Consider the following 17,197-nt stretch of genomic DNA (forward strand, 5'->3'; position numbering starts at 1 on the left):
ATAAAATGACGTTTTCATCATAACAAACGGTGAACGCTTGGCGCTGGGCATCCCGAGGCTGTGCAAGTGGCAATGTGCCTATTGTAAGACGACCACTGTTGATGGTAAAGCACCTGATTATCCCACGAACTGAAGGCATCGCATGATTTAGGCATGCCTTGTCTGTGACGTAGGGAATCAGAAATTTTACGAGATAGACGCTCGCGGAGTCGGAGAAAATGTTAAAGAATGCAATGCCGTCCACAACGCCGGAATGCCACCTCTCTTTGCTGACAAGAGTCGCCACCCATACGAGCAAATGCAGGACGTCATCCTCGTCGCACCCGAGTAACTCCCGAAAGTGAGCACCAAAATCCAAGCATTGCGTAAGGTCACATTGTAGTAACAACAGGCGAACGGACTACACTTGAGGGTCTCTGCTCTCCGCTATTCAAATCCAGCTTTCCTGAGATATGGGCCCATGCTAATAACGTGTTTACTCTGGGGAAAATTAATGCAAACAGGGGAGCGGGTAGGCGTCGCTGTGCTCCTTTTTTTTTTTTTTATCTCCCGTGGACACCAACGTTAGCGGCGACGAATGTTGAATCTTTGCCGCAGACAGGAATCACTGACCTGAAGTCAAAAAAAAAAAAGAATAAAAATATTAAAATAACTTCGAATATTCTCCCCGGAATAAAACGTCGAGTGGCTGCTAAATTTTGAGGAATAATTTAAGGAACAAGAAATCAACATTTCAAGCTTCAATAGAATATAGTAATGCCGAAACTCTTTCGGCACTGCCCTTTAATAGTTCATCTTAAATCAGAAATGACATTGCGCTTGGCCCCAAGCTTCCGCCAATCACATTACCGCATTTCTGACACATGCCTTCTTGAATCGTGCACCATCTACACGCGTCAGTCGCGACAGAGGGTGAGCTACATCAGACAGCGCACTTCTCCACAGAGCCAAGCTCTTCCAGTTTTCGCTGCAACTCTCTTGCACAAAGAGGGTGGAAAGCGTGGTTCACTTCCCGTGCTTGGATTCGTCATACAATCGGAGCTCTCATCCTCTGTTGGCACAGAGGCATCTAATGCCATTATCCATGGCATCGGATTTTATGAAAATACACAAAGTTCAATAGAAACTTCTTTTATTATAATATATTTCATTTCAAAAACGCACTTGAAACTGTCCAACCTGAACATCTGCAGTGAAAAATTCACAAAAAAAAAACAACAACTGCAAAGCAGAAACACGTCACATATCAATCTCTCTGTGTATGTAATCAGACTGGTTCTGCAGGTGATATCCGAATGAAGGGCAAGGAAACAATGGTGTATGTACAGTAAAAAGAGAAACCGTGTAAGCCGAACAAGAATGTGAAAATGGCAAACATTTATGGAGCAGGCCAAGCTAAGGTCCTGGTATGCTGGATGAACATGTGAAGGCACATAGGCAGTGCTTAATTAAGGCAAGGAACAACGGCACTTCTCACCTGCATCGTCAAAACTGGAAGGCTAAGTTTAGTTTGCTTAATTTAAATCAATGTATAAGTTAAGTCATCAGCCTATATTTGGTCCAGGCAACCAGATTCATGTAAAGGAAACAACAGCGTTGTACACTCACAACTGTTCAGAACAATGAACTTGGAAAAAAGCTGAAAAATTGTGAACACCCGTGGTATGCAGCTTTTGCATTGTTTCATACGATACAAAAAACAAATGGTTTCCGGGCATATAACAGTACACTGGCACGCCAAAGGGGAATGCCTTCAGGGAGTCTTTGGCAGTGGGCTGTGTCAATAGTGGAATGTAATTATTAACCCTGCATATGAACACGACAAAGTACAATGAAACAGTAACACTTCTCAACAAGGCATCAACTCGATGCTCAAGAAAGGGTTTAAACCACGCAGAAGAGAACAGCAATGAGTTGTACAAATGTTTTTCGTCAGTGCAACAAGAGAACAAACTTTGAACATCAGTAAGACGCAAAATGCCCAAAACATCGAACACAACTTGTGCGGATGTCTATGAAAAACGCAGCTCGGCCAAAAAAAAAAAATCATGGTTCATCACAGACGAGTAATGTGTGAGGGGTAACGATAAGGTAAACAAACGACCATTGAAACGTCATAAATGTATTAGAAAAAGGAGTATGAAATACTAATCAATCCAGAACAACATTATCGCAAAATATTGAGCTTTTTTTTTTTTTTTCATTGAAAATTCACTGCAGAATCAAATCTGTATTAGGTATGCCACAACCAACTTGAAAATGGGCACACAGAGAACTTTTCTGTTGCCATTGCAGTAGAACAATTCATCCGACAACTATCTTGTTTCAAGTCAAAGTAAAGTTTCTGTTGAGTAATTTTAAATGCTTTCAGCTACATACCTATGGTTGGAAGCCCCGTTCTGGAAGGTAAAATACCTCATTGAAGTTGGCAGGACAGGTCTGCTCACATTTCAAACAGCGGTGACATTTCGTTGACAGAAAGGAAGACATTGGAAGGGACCTAGTCAGCCCCCAAATGGGACTTTTCTGACTCTGTTCCACAGAGCGGGCAAGTCAAGCTTTATAATGCTCAACTCTGAAAGCCTGAGTACACTTGTGTTATCACGCAACGATTGCGCGATATATGAAGACAACTGTGGTCTCAGACAAAGTGACAAAACAATATATATATATAAAAAAAAACGTGTTCATCAAAGTGATAAGCACAGTTGGTGATTTATGTACATGTGAGGGTGCGTCACTGGGATGCTACTCTAGCAGCAAAAAAAAAAAAAAAGGGTATTGGACTGTTTATTTAGATTTTCTGTTTGTGTGCGAGGTGTAGACTAAAGATGTGTGATGCATAAAGGTGGGCTGGGATGGAATGCAGACTAGACACAGCTAACCATTTATACTATTGGTGCAGTGGTTAACTCAATAAATTACAACACAGCTCGTGGAACAAAAGACATACTATGAAATTACAGCATGTAAGCAGATCACAAACAATATATATTAAGACAAAGTTTCGGTAGCTACTCAGCGACAAAAGAGATGGTCTTCATGTAGGGAGTAATCTATAATAAAAATATTAATGTGAACTGTGTTTCAGCCAGCTTAAGCCATTACACTGCCTCCCCCTTCCCCCCACCCCCCTCTACCCAATTCTCTTCACACATGGAATGTTTCTATATTGGTCTATCTCCTTGTCAGTTTCGTTATTTTATCTGGGAATATTGAGATAAAAATATGTAGCACCGGTTTGAAGAGTAAATTACAGACTCTGGCCAATACATCACATTTCTTAGAATACATGTAATAATATGGACTCTCATACCCGGGGTTGGCCACAGAGAGGTGAGAAAATAGCATCATCTGTAGTTTCTTGAGATCAGATATAATATCGCTTATTTCCAGGGAAGGAATGATGCTTCTTCCCGAGTGTAGACAGAGAAGACAAACAACGAACCGCTCGCGAACAAATACACACAAAAAAAGAACACATGGACTAGTCGGTAAGGGTTGTAAGTCACGTGGGATAAACATCAATAACTTAGTTGCGTTAGGCAATATGCTGATCGTGATTGTGATGCAGATACTCTGTCACAGGTGCCACTTTGGTTTTGGTTTTGTCAGGCAACACATTACCTCATAAGCACATATAGGAGACAGTAGTGTGAACTTGAACACACAATATACACATATACATGAGACAGAACTGAGAATCTGAACATACTACTCCAAACTTATGTTTCCTCCGAACACCCGAAGTTCCAACTAGTTTTAAATATGTCAACTTCTTTTTTTTCTCTCTTGAAACATTCATAAGATCAGAAAATACTTAGCTCGCTAAAACATAAGCTGAGCAGCGTCAAACACAACCATACAAATACGAACGAATTAAAAACTCTTTTTTATATTATATATGAGTACGATATACTCTTTTCACCAGGCAAGCTTTGCACAAAAGTTGAATGGTTGCGTACAACCAGAGTACAATAAACTGAGAACACGCAAATACAACAGCGTCAGGTCACCGTTGTCAAACAACACACAACACGTTAGCCTCACAAAGAAAAGAACAACTGTGCAGACTGTGGACATAAGCTGAGTACATAACGGCTTTTGAAAGTACACAGTGCAAATGTGTATGACATAGGATGCCTGAACACTTACTGTACTTCACTTCTTAACAAGGTGCAAACCTTGGCTAAAATTGTGGTCCAAAATTGATGAGAGCGGATCGAACATGACAAAATTTTGTTTGATCACAAAATTTATCAAAAATTGGGAGGCATTCATAACCCAGGTGAGATCATTCGGCAGACAATGCAGTACTACTAATATTGCATTTCATTTTCTTTCTTTTAAACTTTCCCATAGGGGAAGTCCACAATCGTGCACAAAGCACTCATGTTAGAGAAACATTAGGAAAGACACTGTAAAGCGAGGTGCAGAACTGCACGGTGTCAAAGAACAGTTGTCACAGTGGACTTAACAAGGACGACTGGGAAGACGAGCGAAGACAAAAAACTGTACATAACAGACCAGACAGAACGAGTCTTCTAGAAGTTTATGTCTTGAACGTCTGTCGGCGTGTTCGGTTGACTGGAGGGGGAAGATGGCTCGGCACTCGGCGATGTCACCAGGGCATTGCTCTTGCTGATTGTGTACATCACCGAGGTGGCGTTCTTGCAGAGGGCCTGCTGCTGCTGAAAGGCAGCCACGCTGGATGCCATCAGCGTTTCGATTTCGAGGACGCAGCGCCGGATTTCAGTCTGTCGGACAAAATGAGAAAACAGGAAAAAAGTAAATTAGGTTACCTTAGTAGTCACATCAGAGCAGCGCTTCCCTCCTTTTGATACAACGTTATAGATTGGGGTCTCGGCAAAGTGAAAGCAATATTACTACGGTGCTCTGTAATGCAAAATTTGAGAGCAGCTGTTGGGATAAGTCAGCCATAACCAGTGACTGCAATGCAAACAAGCAGCGTCAAACTGGCTTGAATGGACGCAGTGCTTAGCGAAAACCTGAAAGTTCTACAATATGCCATATGAGTGCACTCCTGTCCCTAAGGCAAATTTTTTGCAGAATGTCCCCACTGTTGTCCACCTATGTAAATATATGACCATTTCTCATCCCATTAAGCGTGTTGCAGTGCTTTCCACTGATCTTTTTCTTTGTAAACATTTTCTATCCATAACTTGTTCAAGGTGGGAGTCCGCTTAACTTCTTGCATTTGCTTTCTATCGCCTGACATTTATTTACTAAAACATGGATAGTGTCTACTGCATGGTCGAATCGAAGCGACCACACTGTTCCCACAACTGGTGTCATTAACTGAACCTTTTCTGCCATTTTGCAAACAAAGCTTTAAGCGCCCTCAAATTACTTGCTAGCAGCTTTTCAACTGACCTTCTTCACTCATTTTGAACGGAGTGATGCTCTATTTAGCATGCACAGGTCCAGGTATCTGGTATGCTTCTCATTGTGAAGCATGCTGTGAGATTTCATAAGATACTGTTATGTCCATTGTTGACAGGAATGATGTAAGCTTCTGAAGCTTGGAAACATTTTGCATTTAAGATTTTTCCTGCACCCACAGTGAATGATTAAAACTGGCTTAGGAAACCAATGCAAAAATAACTGTCGGGCAACAGTGGAACACTGTAAGACCGCTTTTATGAACATATTAAACAAAAGTTTGCTTCTACATACCGAAATTTCGTGAGTGAACTTAGTGCAGTAATCGCAACGAGAAATCAAGACTGCCATAACGAACTAATGGGGCATGCGGGCATGCTTCTGAAAATGAATACAGAAGCGAGAAGCTTGCAAAGGGAAAATGTGCAGATCATTATCTCGATGTTAAAGAACCCGTGAAAAAACAAGTTAAATTCAAGGACATCCTTTAAAAATGTCCATAATATCTGAATATGGCCAATCATTCAGTAGATCCTGCAGTATTTGCGTCAGTATAGTTGTACTCGGCGTAAAGCAACACAGTGCCCCAGAGAGTCAGCCACGGTGACAGGCGTGCAGGCGAAAGACACTCACCGTCCGGACGGAAGTGATCCTTTCGAGGGAAGAGAGCAGCTGGTCTTGTGCGCTCGTTGTGTGCAATGGTCCGCTGAGCCCGTGGACGGCGGCGGCCACGCTCGAAGTGGCCAGGAGGGCGGGGCTGTAGCTGACGAAGTTGTACTCTGCAAAAGGTAAAACCAGAAGAAAACTCGTTAAAATTGCACTTTGAACATAACTCGCAATAACACGAACGTCGCGCGATTTTCAATGTTCATTCACACATCATCTCCCACAAAGTTCCAATTAGCTCCAACTGGCGCCACACGAGGTCCACCTCACCCTGAACTGACATCATGTAGTCACCTGCTGCATATTCCTCTTTCCGCAGTAGCCTCTTTGCAACTGAACAGTCTATCTCGTTACAAATGTATACCGTGCCAAACATGCAGCGCATTCAAAAATACCATCAGAAACTGAAACTAAGCTGCATAGTGCGCAGCTTCAAGCGAGTAAAGGCCAATTTTCGACCTATGACAGACGACTGGTAACACGTCAACCTCCAGCGGCAACATCGTGCGTGAAGCATTATATTTTATTCTCACACTTCATTTTACAAATGCAATCAAACATCCCACTCATTCATGTAAGCAGACTGCAAGATCTAATCGGTTCTTTATATATTAACAGGCTATATTATTTCAGAAGTACACACGACTACGATATTCAAGTCGGCAGAGACCTCCTCGGAAAGACGGCAGCGGTCAACTTGCGGAACAGGACATCAGCCCCAGGAAAGGAAGCGGAGGGGCTGCATCTGGGGTTACGTTCCGACATTCCTGGGCGGTTTAAAGGTCTTCCGTTAGGGGGAGCCCTTGAAGGAAGCACATCCCGGCCTTTCGTTTGAATAAAGTTAGCCGAAGGAGCGTAACGCCGTAAAAAGAGGAGCGGGACGCCACGCGAACAAAAAGGGGGAAGTACAGAGAAGAGGAAGGAAGTGTACTTCCGGTCGTCCGCCTGGCCCGTCGCGGCAGCCCCGCAGTAAATATCGACGACGCCACCAACGCGTTTCCTTATGGTTTTTATTTCTTTGTCGTTTTTTTTTTTCTTCTAAATCTCCTCCCACCCTTCTCCGGTCATTTTCTTTTCCTTCCCACTTCGGCGGGAGTCTGCCGCACTTTCCAGACGGCGGAGTACACAGCAAGCGACGCGCAATAACAACAATCAGAAGGAGTTCAAGTAACTCGCTGTAAAATGACAGCAGCCTAAAGGTGGAGTCCTCGTAAGCGGCAAAAGAGAAAGGTATACGCACATTAACTGGATAACAGCTTATAACGAAAACAGGTCCACAATCCAGCATTCCGTTTGAGGAAAGGGTTATATCTAGTAATGGCAAGCACGAACGGATGCAGTAATCAGAACGACGTAGGAAAGCACACGCAACGTATAAAGGGCAGTACGCACTACTAAAGGTGGTCTTCACTGGAACTCCCGTGGAACCTCGCAAAACGGTAGACGTATGTGATTGCGTGCCACGCCCATAAAGAGACAAGTTTATATTACGCGGATAGCCTTTAGTCGAAGCCTGTTTCGTATGTGTCAGAAACAAGACGCAATGCGGACAGAAAAGAAAAAAAAAAAAAGTCACGAAACAGGAACAATTTCATGCAAAGCTCGGAGGCATCGAAAAATACCTTTCCAGCGAGTTTATCTTTCTCGTCAAATTTCCTTTTCTGTTTCTTTTCCAAGCCTCGCCCCGAGATGGGTTGGGTCAGGGGAGCGCCTATTCTTCGAGAAAAGATTTTCCGCGAACGCAACCTTTTCTTCATCGTGTGTGCCTGCCTTGAGGCGCACGGACGTCTCTTTGAGAGCAGCCCGCCGCAGACAGACGGGGCCGGAGGGGGAACGAAAACGTGCGTAGTCACGTGACCCCAACCTGAATTCCGATGTTGTGAAGTGTACAGAGCTGCAGGGTTTGGTCGAGTAGCGTGGTGGAATGTTTATGCCAGCGCTCTCGCAAATACGAATAAACAAAAAAGAGCCTAAGTCCACCAGCACACCATCGAAAGAGATGCTAACGTTGCGCGAAGTAAATAATCACAATCACCAAGCAACCTTGTTAACTGCCATTGATAATCACCGTTCAAATTCATTTTCACGATAGAGTGTTCATCCGTACTATTCATTAGTGTAAAAAGAGCGGGGATGTCGTACCGAAGCTGCTTATAGCGAGATTTCTGTGTGAGCGACATAAAGTGAAACACACATTTCGAAACAGCAGTCTGTCGACTTCTGCAGCGCTCACCAGTGCAAATTCCAGCGCGTGGGCGCCCAAGGAGAAAAAAAAAAAAAAAATGTCCCCCAAAACTCTCATCCGGCCGAAACGCTGTCATCTCAGGGCTTTCAGTACACGTGAGCGTTGAAGACTCACGCCAACGCACGTGAGCAGAAGGTCGGCATCTTCTCCGATACCCCCTCACCCATTCCGCTGTACCGCCACCTTTCTCGCTTCGAACTGCAACTGACGTCTCTGCATACCTGTCCGCAGCGCCCTTTAAACGGTAGCGCAGGAATAATAAAAAAAAAAAAAAAAAACGCCAACGAGCCTTCCTCTCCCTCTCAAGAAGCGGCTTCCGAGCAACCAGTCCTGCGAGCGCGTCGCGAATGCGAGGCAGGGGGTCTCGACCTTTTTCTTCTCCCCGAGTAACCTTCTCCTTGAACAGAGCGAAAGTAAAGATAAGATAAACACGAAGCAAGCGAAATATGAGCGAGCAAAGAAAGAGCGGCCCCACCCATTTAAAGGTCCCCGCCGCGACCACCTGTCCTGGTTTCGCCTCCGGAGGTGGGAGCAGCTGAAAGCAGCTCCCATGCAGACGGCGCCATTTTTAAAGTTTCCGGCCGTATGTTCCGGAAGCGCTGGATCACCTCCCCCCCTTCTCGGTCGATCCACGTCGTCGTACGTTTAGCGTCGCGATGGGACGCCGTCGCTGCATGCGCACGCCGTGGCAGCTGGATTGCACGCCTAATGCCTCTGGCGACGCCGCTCGGTTCGGACACGTGCACTGTGTGGGCATTGCGACGTCACGTCCGGTCATCGGTTTAATTTCGGCACAGAGTCCGACGGATCTGCGACCCTATTTTTTGGCTAGCACCGTCCAGTTCAGGCCCAAAGACGGAGCCTGTATCTAGTGCGGTGAAGAATTTTCAGTACTAGCTGCACCCTCGACCACCTTTGGCAGTTTACGCCCGAAGAAGGAGGATTTGCACTACTATATCGGATCAACTGAAACGCGAACGAGTCATTTCAAACCGTAAATCATAAAGAAGCTGTAAAGAAGAAAATATTCTATGCAATGGTTTCTCAGAACAGCACATCTCGAGAGACGCCGTAGTGGATTGCTCTGGATTAATTTCAACCCCTGTGATTGCTTGTCGTGAAAGAATAAAAATAAAGGCCACTGTAGAAGTGCCAATTAACAAAGCACGTGTATAGACCTCCATCCAATACTTTCGCATTTCGTTGCTCGCATGCCAGTCTTGCCTTTCGCCTTTCACTTGGTCATGCTTCCCAGTGAAGTCAACTAACCAAGTTCGATTCAGTAGCGTTTAGCACCTCACCCGCAACTTCCAGCTTCATCAATACGCGTCTCGAGAGCAATGAATCAATGAACCAACCATTCGATTAAACTCTCACCGTGAAAAGGCGTGAGGTGCATTCCCGTTAATGCACTCCCGGCTGCAATATTTCTTTCGTGTCGCACTATATCTGAACGTTAAACTTGTCAAACTTTGGAATGGCATGACTGGTAGTCATAAATATGCGTAGATATTAGATATTAACCAAGCAAAAGAGCCACAAAACAGGCCCAATCAGGGTCAGTCAGACCTCGGTTGTGCGCAAAGCATCTCGCGCCGCAATCCGTGCGCCGGCCAGTTTTAAAAAAGCACACTGCCCTAACCTTCCTCCCATGGCGCCGCCTTCGTTCACTGTTCCCACCCCGTGGTCGCTCCGTACGAGCGTCGATAATGACCATCACCGATGAAACACCGCGAAATGAGTCAGCGGAACTTCCGCGGCCCTTTCCAGTGGCCACGCCAGTAGCGAATTGCCGGGCGTAGCCGCTACATTGCTTTTCTTTTTCTCTTTAACCTGCGCGGCTTTATTCCCTGCCTCTCGTTTCGGGCAGACTCCGTGAGGGACCCTCCCCGCTCAACCTCCGCGTATACCTCCGTTACGATTAAGGGTAGCGACCAGCGGCTTCCACTGCAATACCTGGCCGGACGCTGGCCGCTGCGCTGCCCATGAGAGACGGAATACCGTAGGAGGAATGAAAAGCAACAGAGGGTGAGAGAGGGGGCTTCACAATAGAGGGCGCCATCTGTCGCCGGGGCTCTCGCGCAGCAATCACGCAACCATGGCAGTCGTAAACGCGTATCCAACTCACATCTGCCTTTCTTTTTTCAATCTGTCTTCCCTACCCCTCCCCCCTTTCCCCTTTTCCAGCCTCCCTTCATCTAAATCCTCCGCCCACCGCCACACTAATGCAAGAACCCTCGTTAACTCTACGCCGGCCACAGCCGAGCGTAAACGCACGTCCATTACGGCCCCGTCTTTCTCCGCTAGTTCTGTTCTTCGTTGTGAGTTTCTGAGGTCTCGGCACGTAATGAGCGTCGAAGGATGATGTACGGTTCAGTGTAAAGTGAATAACAACCTTTTCGAATCTTAAAAGCGAAGATAGCACTGCGCAGTTCAAGGGCGAGACAGGCGCAGCCTACACGCCTGAAATGATGCGGGCCAAGACAGAGAAACAACTGAGAGATACGTTACTGCATGGACCTAATTTTCATTAAAAAAAAGGGGGAGGGGGGGGGGGGGACTGCGCAAAAGGAGTACATTCGCAAATAACGGTAATGATAACTGGATATAAGCGAAAGAGACAGAGGGGGGGAGGGGTGATCTTGGCAGCTTCAGTTCTTGGCATTATTGGCGGTCTATACGCAAGACGCCGTTTATACAGCGGACGGTCCCGCCCATTTCGATCACTTTGGTGACGCACGAATTTCGCCACCGTGACAGCACGACTGTCTAGGCATGTATCTAGTGATGGAAACAGAGCAAACCAGCCGAGACGTAAAATAGAAGATACTGAATTCCCTGTGTTGCAAACCAAACAGAAAAAAAAAAAAAAACACCTTTTTGTCCAATTGGAGGACGTTTAAAACGTCCCGTTTTTTTTTTGTTCTTTTTTTGTTGTTTGTTTTGTTTTTGTTTTCATTCTACAGTGCTGTCAAATTTCATTAGAAGCAATTTGAAAGGAAGCATGCTGAAATAACGACAGCAACCCGTGTTAAGCGCCATTTATCCGCTATCCGGACAATTATCCAGTACCCCTATCTCATAGTAAGATACGCCTTCGTGCGTTCCACACAAGAACAGAATCCCCCTATTTGCCAAAAATAATCAACAGTTTCCACATTACGTAAACTCACCGGGAACGGAAATCCCTAGTGAACACGTTCCTTACCACTATACCAATACTGATCACGATGATTCTTACAAATGTGTTTCATTATATAAGAACCGGCCGGTTTTTCCATGATGAGCAACACACACGTACAAAAAGAAAACAGGCTTGTGATTATTCTGTGCAACGTTTCTCTGCTCACACGCCACACTGGACTCCACAACATCTGCGCATTTCATTTCTTTGCACACCGAACAACTGACACGCCAGACCGAAAAAAAAGAGAAAAATGATAATAAACAGGCGAGGTCCCTTATTTCGAATGCAGCATCTGCCTCCTCCAAACAATCCGTTTGGCTCTTTCAAACTCGCCTGTCCATCTCACCCGCTCCTTCGAGCGATCCCAACTCCTATGCGACGCAGTCGAATAGCAACCCCATAAGTAACAACGACCGATGCGAAATTCAAGATGCCGGCCGGCTTACAGAGCACAGAACGTCGCCCCTCTCCGCTTCGTAACAACGCGAACTTCGCAAAAAGAAGGTTCTCTGTTTCAAAGAGGCGCGGGCCTTTTGATTTCTACGCGCCTCACGGACCGTCACAAGGGGGGAAGAAAAAAAAAAAAGAGTGAAAGGAGAGAAACGAAACAGTGGCGCCCCGTATATTCGAATGCAAGTGCGCTCGGCTAAGTCTGACATATCGTTTTGCTCAATGCGTCCTGGGAGGTGCAGTCGAAGCCGTATACGCGTCGAGCAGTCGCCTTCACCGGGGATGCAAATAAAAACGCAGATACGACCAAGGAGGGCCCCCTGGAACAAACGAAAGCGCGCGCCCGGCATATAGAACGCAACCATTGTTCGCGCCTTCTTCGCTTGCACCGTCATGCGCGCGCAAGGTGCGAGACTCAGCCAAGCCGCGAGTCAGGCCGAATCCGAGTATGCCGCGGAGCCCTTCTCTCTCGGTCGCTCTTTTAACAATAACAAAGCGTCTCACAATGGGGATATCACGCAAATCCCTCTTTCCCGCTCTGGCATTCCACCAGGTCGGTCTGTCCTTTCGCCATTGAATTCACTGGCACAGAAGCCAGGCGCCGACTTCCAAAGGAAGGGTCAGTTCATGGGAAACTATGGCTGGTATGTTCCCGTAGTCGTTTTTTCTGATGCATCTTGGCATTCTCCATTTGTAAGCTGCGGCTCCCTCCTTTTGAAGGCTTCGTTTCATTCTACTCTGGCGTACGCCTTGTCGTAAGGACGTGGCCAAGGTGTCGGTCGGAGACCGTTTTCCACCTCAGCTAGGGTTCGTCGACACCGGTCGCGAGCCTCGAGTAATGCTACTACGCATTCCAAATGCCACATTCATGTGAGGCCTGTCCTCTCTCACTTCCGAACTCTTTCCCTTTCTTTTGAACGCTTCAGCGAAAAGAAGGCTCTGGGGAAGGGACAATCAAACGTGAGCAGAGGCTAATTTTTCAACCATTCACGCAATGTCTTCAAAGTCCTGGACCACAGCCACCCCTTCTAGAAACTTCTGGTAGGCAAGTCTTTTCCTCCTCTCGGATTCCTGGCACGCCACTGACTGGGGCTTCGGGCATAGACGTTGGGCGGTCCGAACACTACAAGAACCCTCCTGGTCGGGCCTTTGGAGTAGTGCGTAGGTATGGTTTTGCGGCCGAAGAAGCCAAAAGAACATATACAGAGTGCAAAGAACAAAACGGAGTCGGCAAGCGCCATGCACCAGAGAGGAAGTCGATGACGTGGTTTCATGCTTCACATTTCTCCTGTTCTAACCCTTTTGTGGAGAAGACTAATCGTACAGCTTGTCCGCAGCCCAATGAATTGAAGATGGGTGCGAACAAGTTGACGCCCGAGCCGATGCTGGTTCAAAGAACTGCGGGTCTGAGGGGAAAGTAAGAATAGGCGCACCCGCATAGCACTCCACATTTTTCCACCGTTCGTTCGCACATACGGAGCTGGCTGGGCGAAAGAGACACGGCCACTTTTTCCGCAGACAAAAGCGACGCTGGGAATGCGATGAATCCTGTTACCCCATAGCGTACAACCACGGAACCCGTTCAGATGTCACACGTTTCACCGACGGTTCGACAATAAGCCGCAGCTATATTCGAATGGGAAACTGTCGAAATGGCACATTTGTCGACCAAACCTGCCGAGACAAAAAGATGGTACAACGGACGCGCACGGGGAAGAATCGGCAACCGGTGTCCAACTTTGTTATTTGCTCATTTCTTTTTTTCGTTTTCATTGCTCTATCAGGAAGCGCGCGAGGATCTCGATTCGAGTACGTTTGTCTTTCCGGTTTGCAAACCCCTCCAGGGTGGGATAGTGGTTATGGAGAACAAGGCACGAATCCCACACCACGAATTCGAAAAACGAATCTTCCTTTCTTTTCTTTTCTTTTTTTTTTTTTTTTGCCTTATTGGCACCGGGGCACAATGCGAGTTTGAGGTGCGGAACACGTATCGAGCAAAAGGAGGCATTGTTTGAGGCTTAGGCACGAGTGGTATGTGGTACGCCTTGGAAGAGTATTTCGACTACCAAAACGGGCTTTGAGTGTCTCGAGTGGCTAGATCGTTGACTTGGAAGAAGTCAGCCTAGGGAACCGGTAGACGCCACTTTGGAATTCACCCATTCGAACATCCGGTTTCTCATTGCTTTTACCGGCGCTTTTACGGCACGCACCTGGGGTTTGGAGGTTTCCGTCGACCGAAACCTCGGTAAACAAATTGAGACCGGGTTAGATGTTAGATTTCGAAGCTACGCGGTGGAGTTCGATTCTCACGTGAACGCAGAATGCTCTGGCAAGCATGAATAATTAAGCAGTACCATGCTACGCTATAAACTCGCGCATACAAACAGGTACACCAGCAGCAAAAATAAAAATACAAAGCTCTCAACGCTCCTAAAGCAAGAATAATAAACTGCAATATCTGTCAGGTTTGGTGTCCCTTACGTGACCTCTTTCACACGTGAGAAAGTATACTCACAACGCTATAGAACGTGACCGCGTACCATACGCATCCATTCAATGCAGATTATTCGGATCGACTTCCGAACCTTCATAGAGCGTTTTTTTCTTTTTTGCCCGGTTAATGTACTCTTTTGACCCCTCATTTTTTTAGGCATCGTCATCAGCATCGCAAAAAAAAAAAAAAAGAAGAAAAAAGGTCATCACAAACTCTTCAAGCTGCAACCACAGATACGTCTATTTTTTTCTTTCTTTCTCCTTGTTATTCTCGCGTTCTCAACGAGGGGATCGTTGTGGAAGCGCTCATAAATTTTTTCACAACAAAAGGCGCAAGGAAAGCGACGCAGTGCCTAGCCACAGAGACACATTGTTTCTTCGGGGAACCTCCCTGACTGCCTACGTTTTTTTTTTTTTTTTTTTACCAAGCATTTTTTTTTTTTCTCACTTTGCGCGACTCCTTCGAGGTAGTGATAAAAAAAAAAATAGAGCGCCTTAAAAAAACAGCGCGCGCATAAAAGGCGTGTAGCCGTAAGTTCACAGCCGAGTAAGCAACAAAAGCCGAGCCAAGCCCCGGGAAAAGCCCCTCTATACACTACAAGTGGTCGCCATATGGGGGTCCATCCTTTAGCCGCAAAAAGTCATCCCCCTAGTGAATCAATGCCTTTCGCCCTACTAGGCGCGCAGTGTCATTAATCGCATCGGGTGTTTGTAGCTCTGTTTATGCGCAACCTTTTTTTTTCTTTCTTTTTATTATAATCAATCCCGTATAAATAGTGAAAAAAAAAAATACTAAACATCATCTACGCGAACAGAAAACAAGAACTATGCCGTGTGGCAATCGTCAATTCTGCGATATGGTACGCTCGCACATACACTTCAGCGCAAACAATGTTCACGCAAAGGTGGCGAAAATACACGCGGCTTCGTTCTCTCCCGGCTGCCGCTGCTTGAGCGAACAGCTGCGTGAAAACACTGATGTTGTTTCGGTATGTTCCCGCCAAATTAATACTCTGGCTGGTTCCTAGAGCGATATTGCACGCAGAAGAAGGCTTCCTGATAATTTTCTCCTGGAAACTCTCAGTACCGATATCTAGTGAAAATCCTCATCCGTACTTCGTTGGATGCCATCACATATTATCTGTGCTTCTTCGTTACAGTGAATCTCTTAGACACCGCGGCCGTATTGATAGAACGTTGATTTCTTAAGGATCTCTCTACAAGAATATACTTTTATGCAATTTTAAATTTTTCGAAAAGTAAACGCTAGCAAGGAAGCAGAAATAAGCACAGAAGGAATAGAGAAAGCGAAATATGGAATCCGCGCGCACAGGAGACCCCGATACGGGCCGCCATGATACGAAAATGTAGTTTCCATCGTTGTGTGTACGGTAACCAAAGTCAATCTCTTGCATCGCCGAGGACACAACAAACTGGGTTCCAAAAGAGGGTAACTATAACACAAGGAAGCGAATGGTTACGACTACTGCCCGCCGAACTTACTTCTACATGGTAGATGATCATCATCGTCATCAGCCTGACTATACCCACGGCAGGGCGAAGGCCTCTCCCATATTTCTCCAATTAACCCGGCTCTTTGCTAGCTGCATCCCTTTGACCCCTGCGAACTTGTTAACCTCATCCGCCCACCTACCTTTCTGCCATTCCCTGCTATGCTTTCCTTCCTTTGGAATTTAGTTTGTTACCCTAAGCGACCATCGGTTATCCTCTCTTCGCACTTCATGTCCTGCCCTTGTCCATTTCTTCTTGATTTCCACTGCAATATCAGCACCTTTAGTTATTTCTCTGACCCACTCTGCACGCTTCCTATATCCTAATGTTACCCTACCATTTTTCGTTCCATAGCGCTCTGGGTAGTCCTCAACTTAAGTAGAACCCTCTTGGTTAGCCTCCACGTTTCAGCCCCATAGGTGAGTACAGGTAAGATGCAACTGTTGTATACTTTACTCTTGAGCGATTCATCTTGAGATGATGGCTGTACAGATAATCGCACTAGCAGAGGCAGATCTATGCGTTGCGAAACATCAGGTAAAAGGCATGCACAATAGATGCGATTCCCGAACTGGATGCAACAACACACGGCAGCGCTAGGGAACGATTGTTGTCCCAGTCAAGCGTTATCAGTCTGAATCTCTACGGGGAGAGGTATACACGAAACCAAATCCCACAGTCAACAGGAAAACAGGTAACGTAACCGCAGGATAACAAGCGCACCACTGGAAAAGATTAAAAAAAGAAAAAAAAAAAAAAGAACGGACTCGCATATACAGGAGTCATGAAAATAGCTGAGCGCGGAAAACAAACGGCAAAGAGAATGATAACGGGCCGGAACTGAAGCGAATCGAGCGAAGTCCGCGCATAACCCTTTAATAAGCCGGGAGGGTGACGGAGGACGCAAGGCCTGTAGTGGAGTGGGACCAATATATACGCTTTGTATTCAAAAACCAAAATTGATGAGTTAAGCCAGACAATTGAGCCTCACGACGGGTCCTTTCCCTCTGATTTGGCTGTTTTGTTGCTCAATTTTCAACCAGATATTCTCTTCCACTCTGCTAGAAACGCAAATGGCCGGAACAGTGTACGCAGCAGTGCGGAGATCGGCACTGCATGAAGCACACCGCGGGTGAAAGTGTGCACTTATTACACTCGCCCTGTTCGGGTCAATTCAGGTGGCAGCCGTGGTTTGGTGGCTAAATCCGCCTGACGAAGATTGAGCGCCTCTACTGTTCGCT

General features: G+C 46.1%; 1 protein-coding gene across 1 annotated transcript in view; it reads right to left on the minus strand.

The window, feature by feature from the left end:
* Positions 1-3,153: 3,153 nt before the first annotated feature.
* LOC146174848 (G1/S-specific cyclin-D2-like) overlaps positions 3,154-17,197 on the minus strand; it is a 45,548-nt gene continuing 31,504 nt past the window's right edge. The window contains exons 4-5 of the mRNA XM_084584019.1: positions 6,037-6,182; positions 3,154-4,757 (exon numbers count right to left, since the gene is read on the minus strand). Coding sequence (XP_084440145.1) covers positions 4,545-4,757; positions 6,037-6,182 — 359 coding nt within the window. The 3' untranslated portion in view covers positions 3,154-4,544. The remainder of the gene's footprint in view (positions 4,758-6,036; positions 6,183-17,197) is intronic.

The sequence above is a fragment of the Amblyomma maculatum genome, chromosome 11, assembly GCF_055883805.1.
Source record: "Amblyomma maculatum isolate TAMU_Amacu chromosome 11, ASM5588380v1, whole genome shotgun sequence".
Taxonomy (NCBI): Eukaryota; Metazoa; Arthropoda; class Arachnida; order Ixodida; family Ixodidae; genus Amblyomma; species Amblyomma maculatum.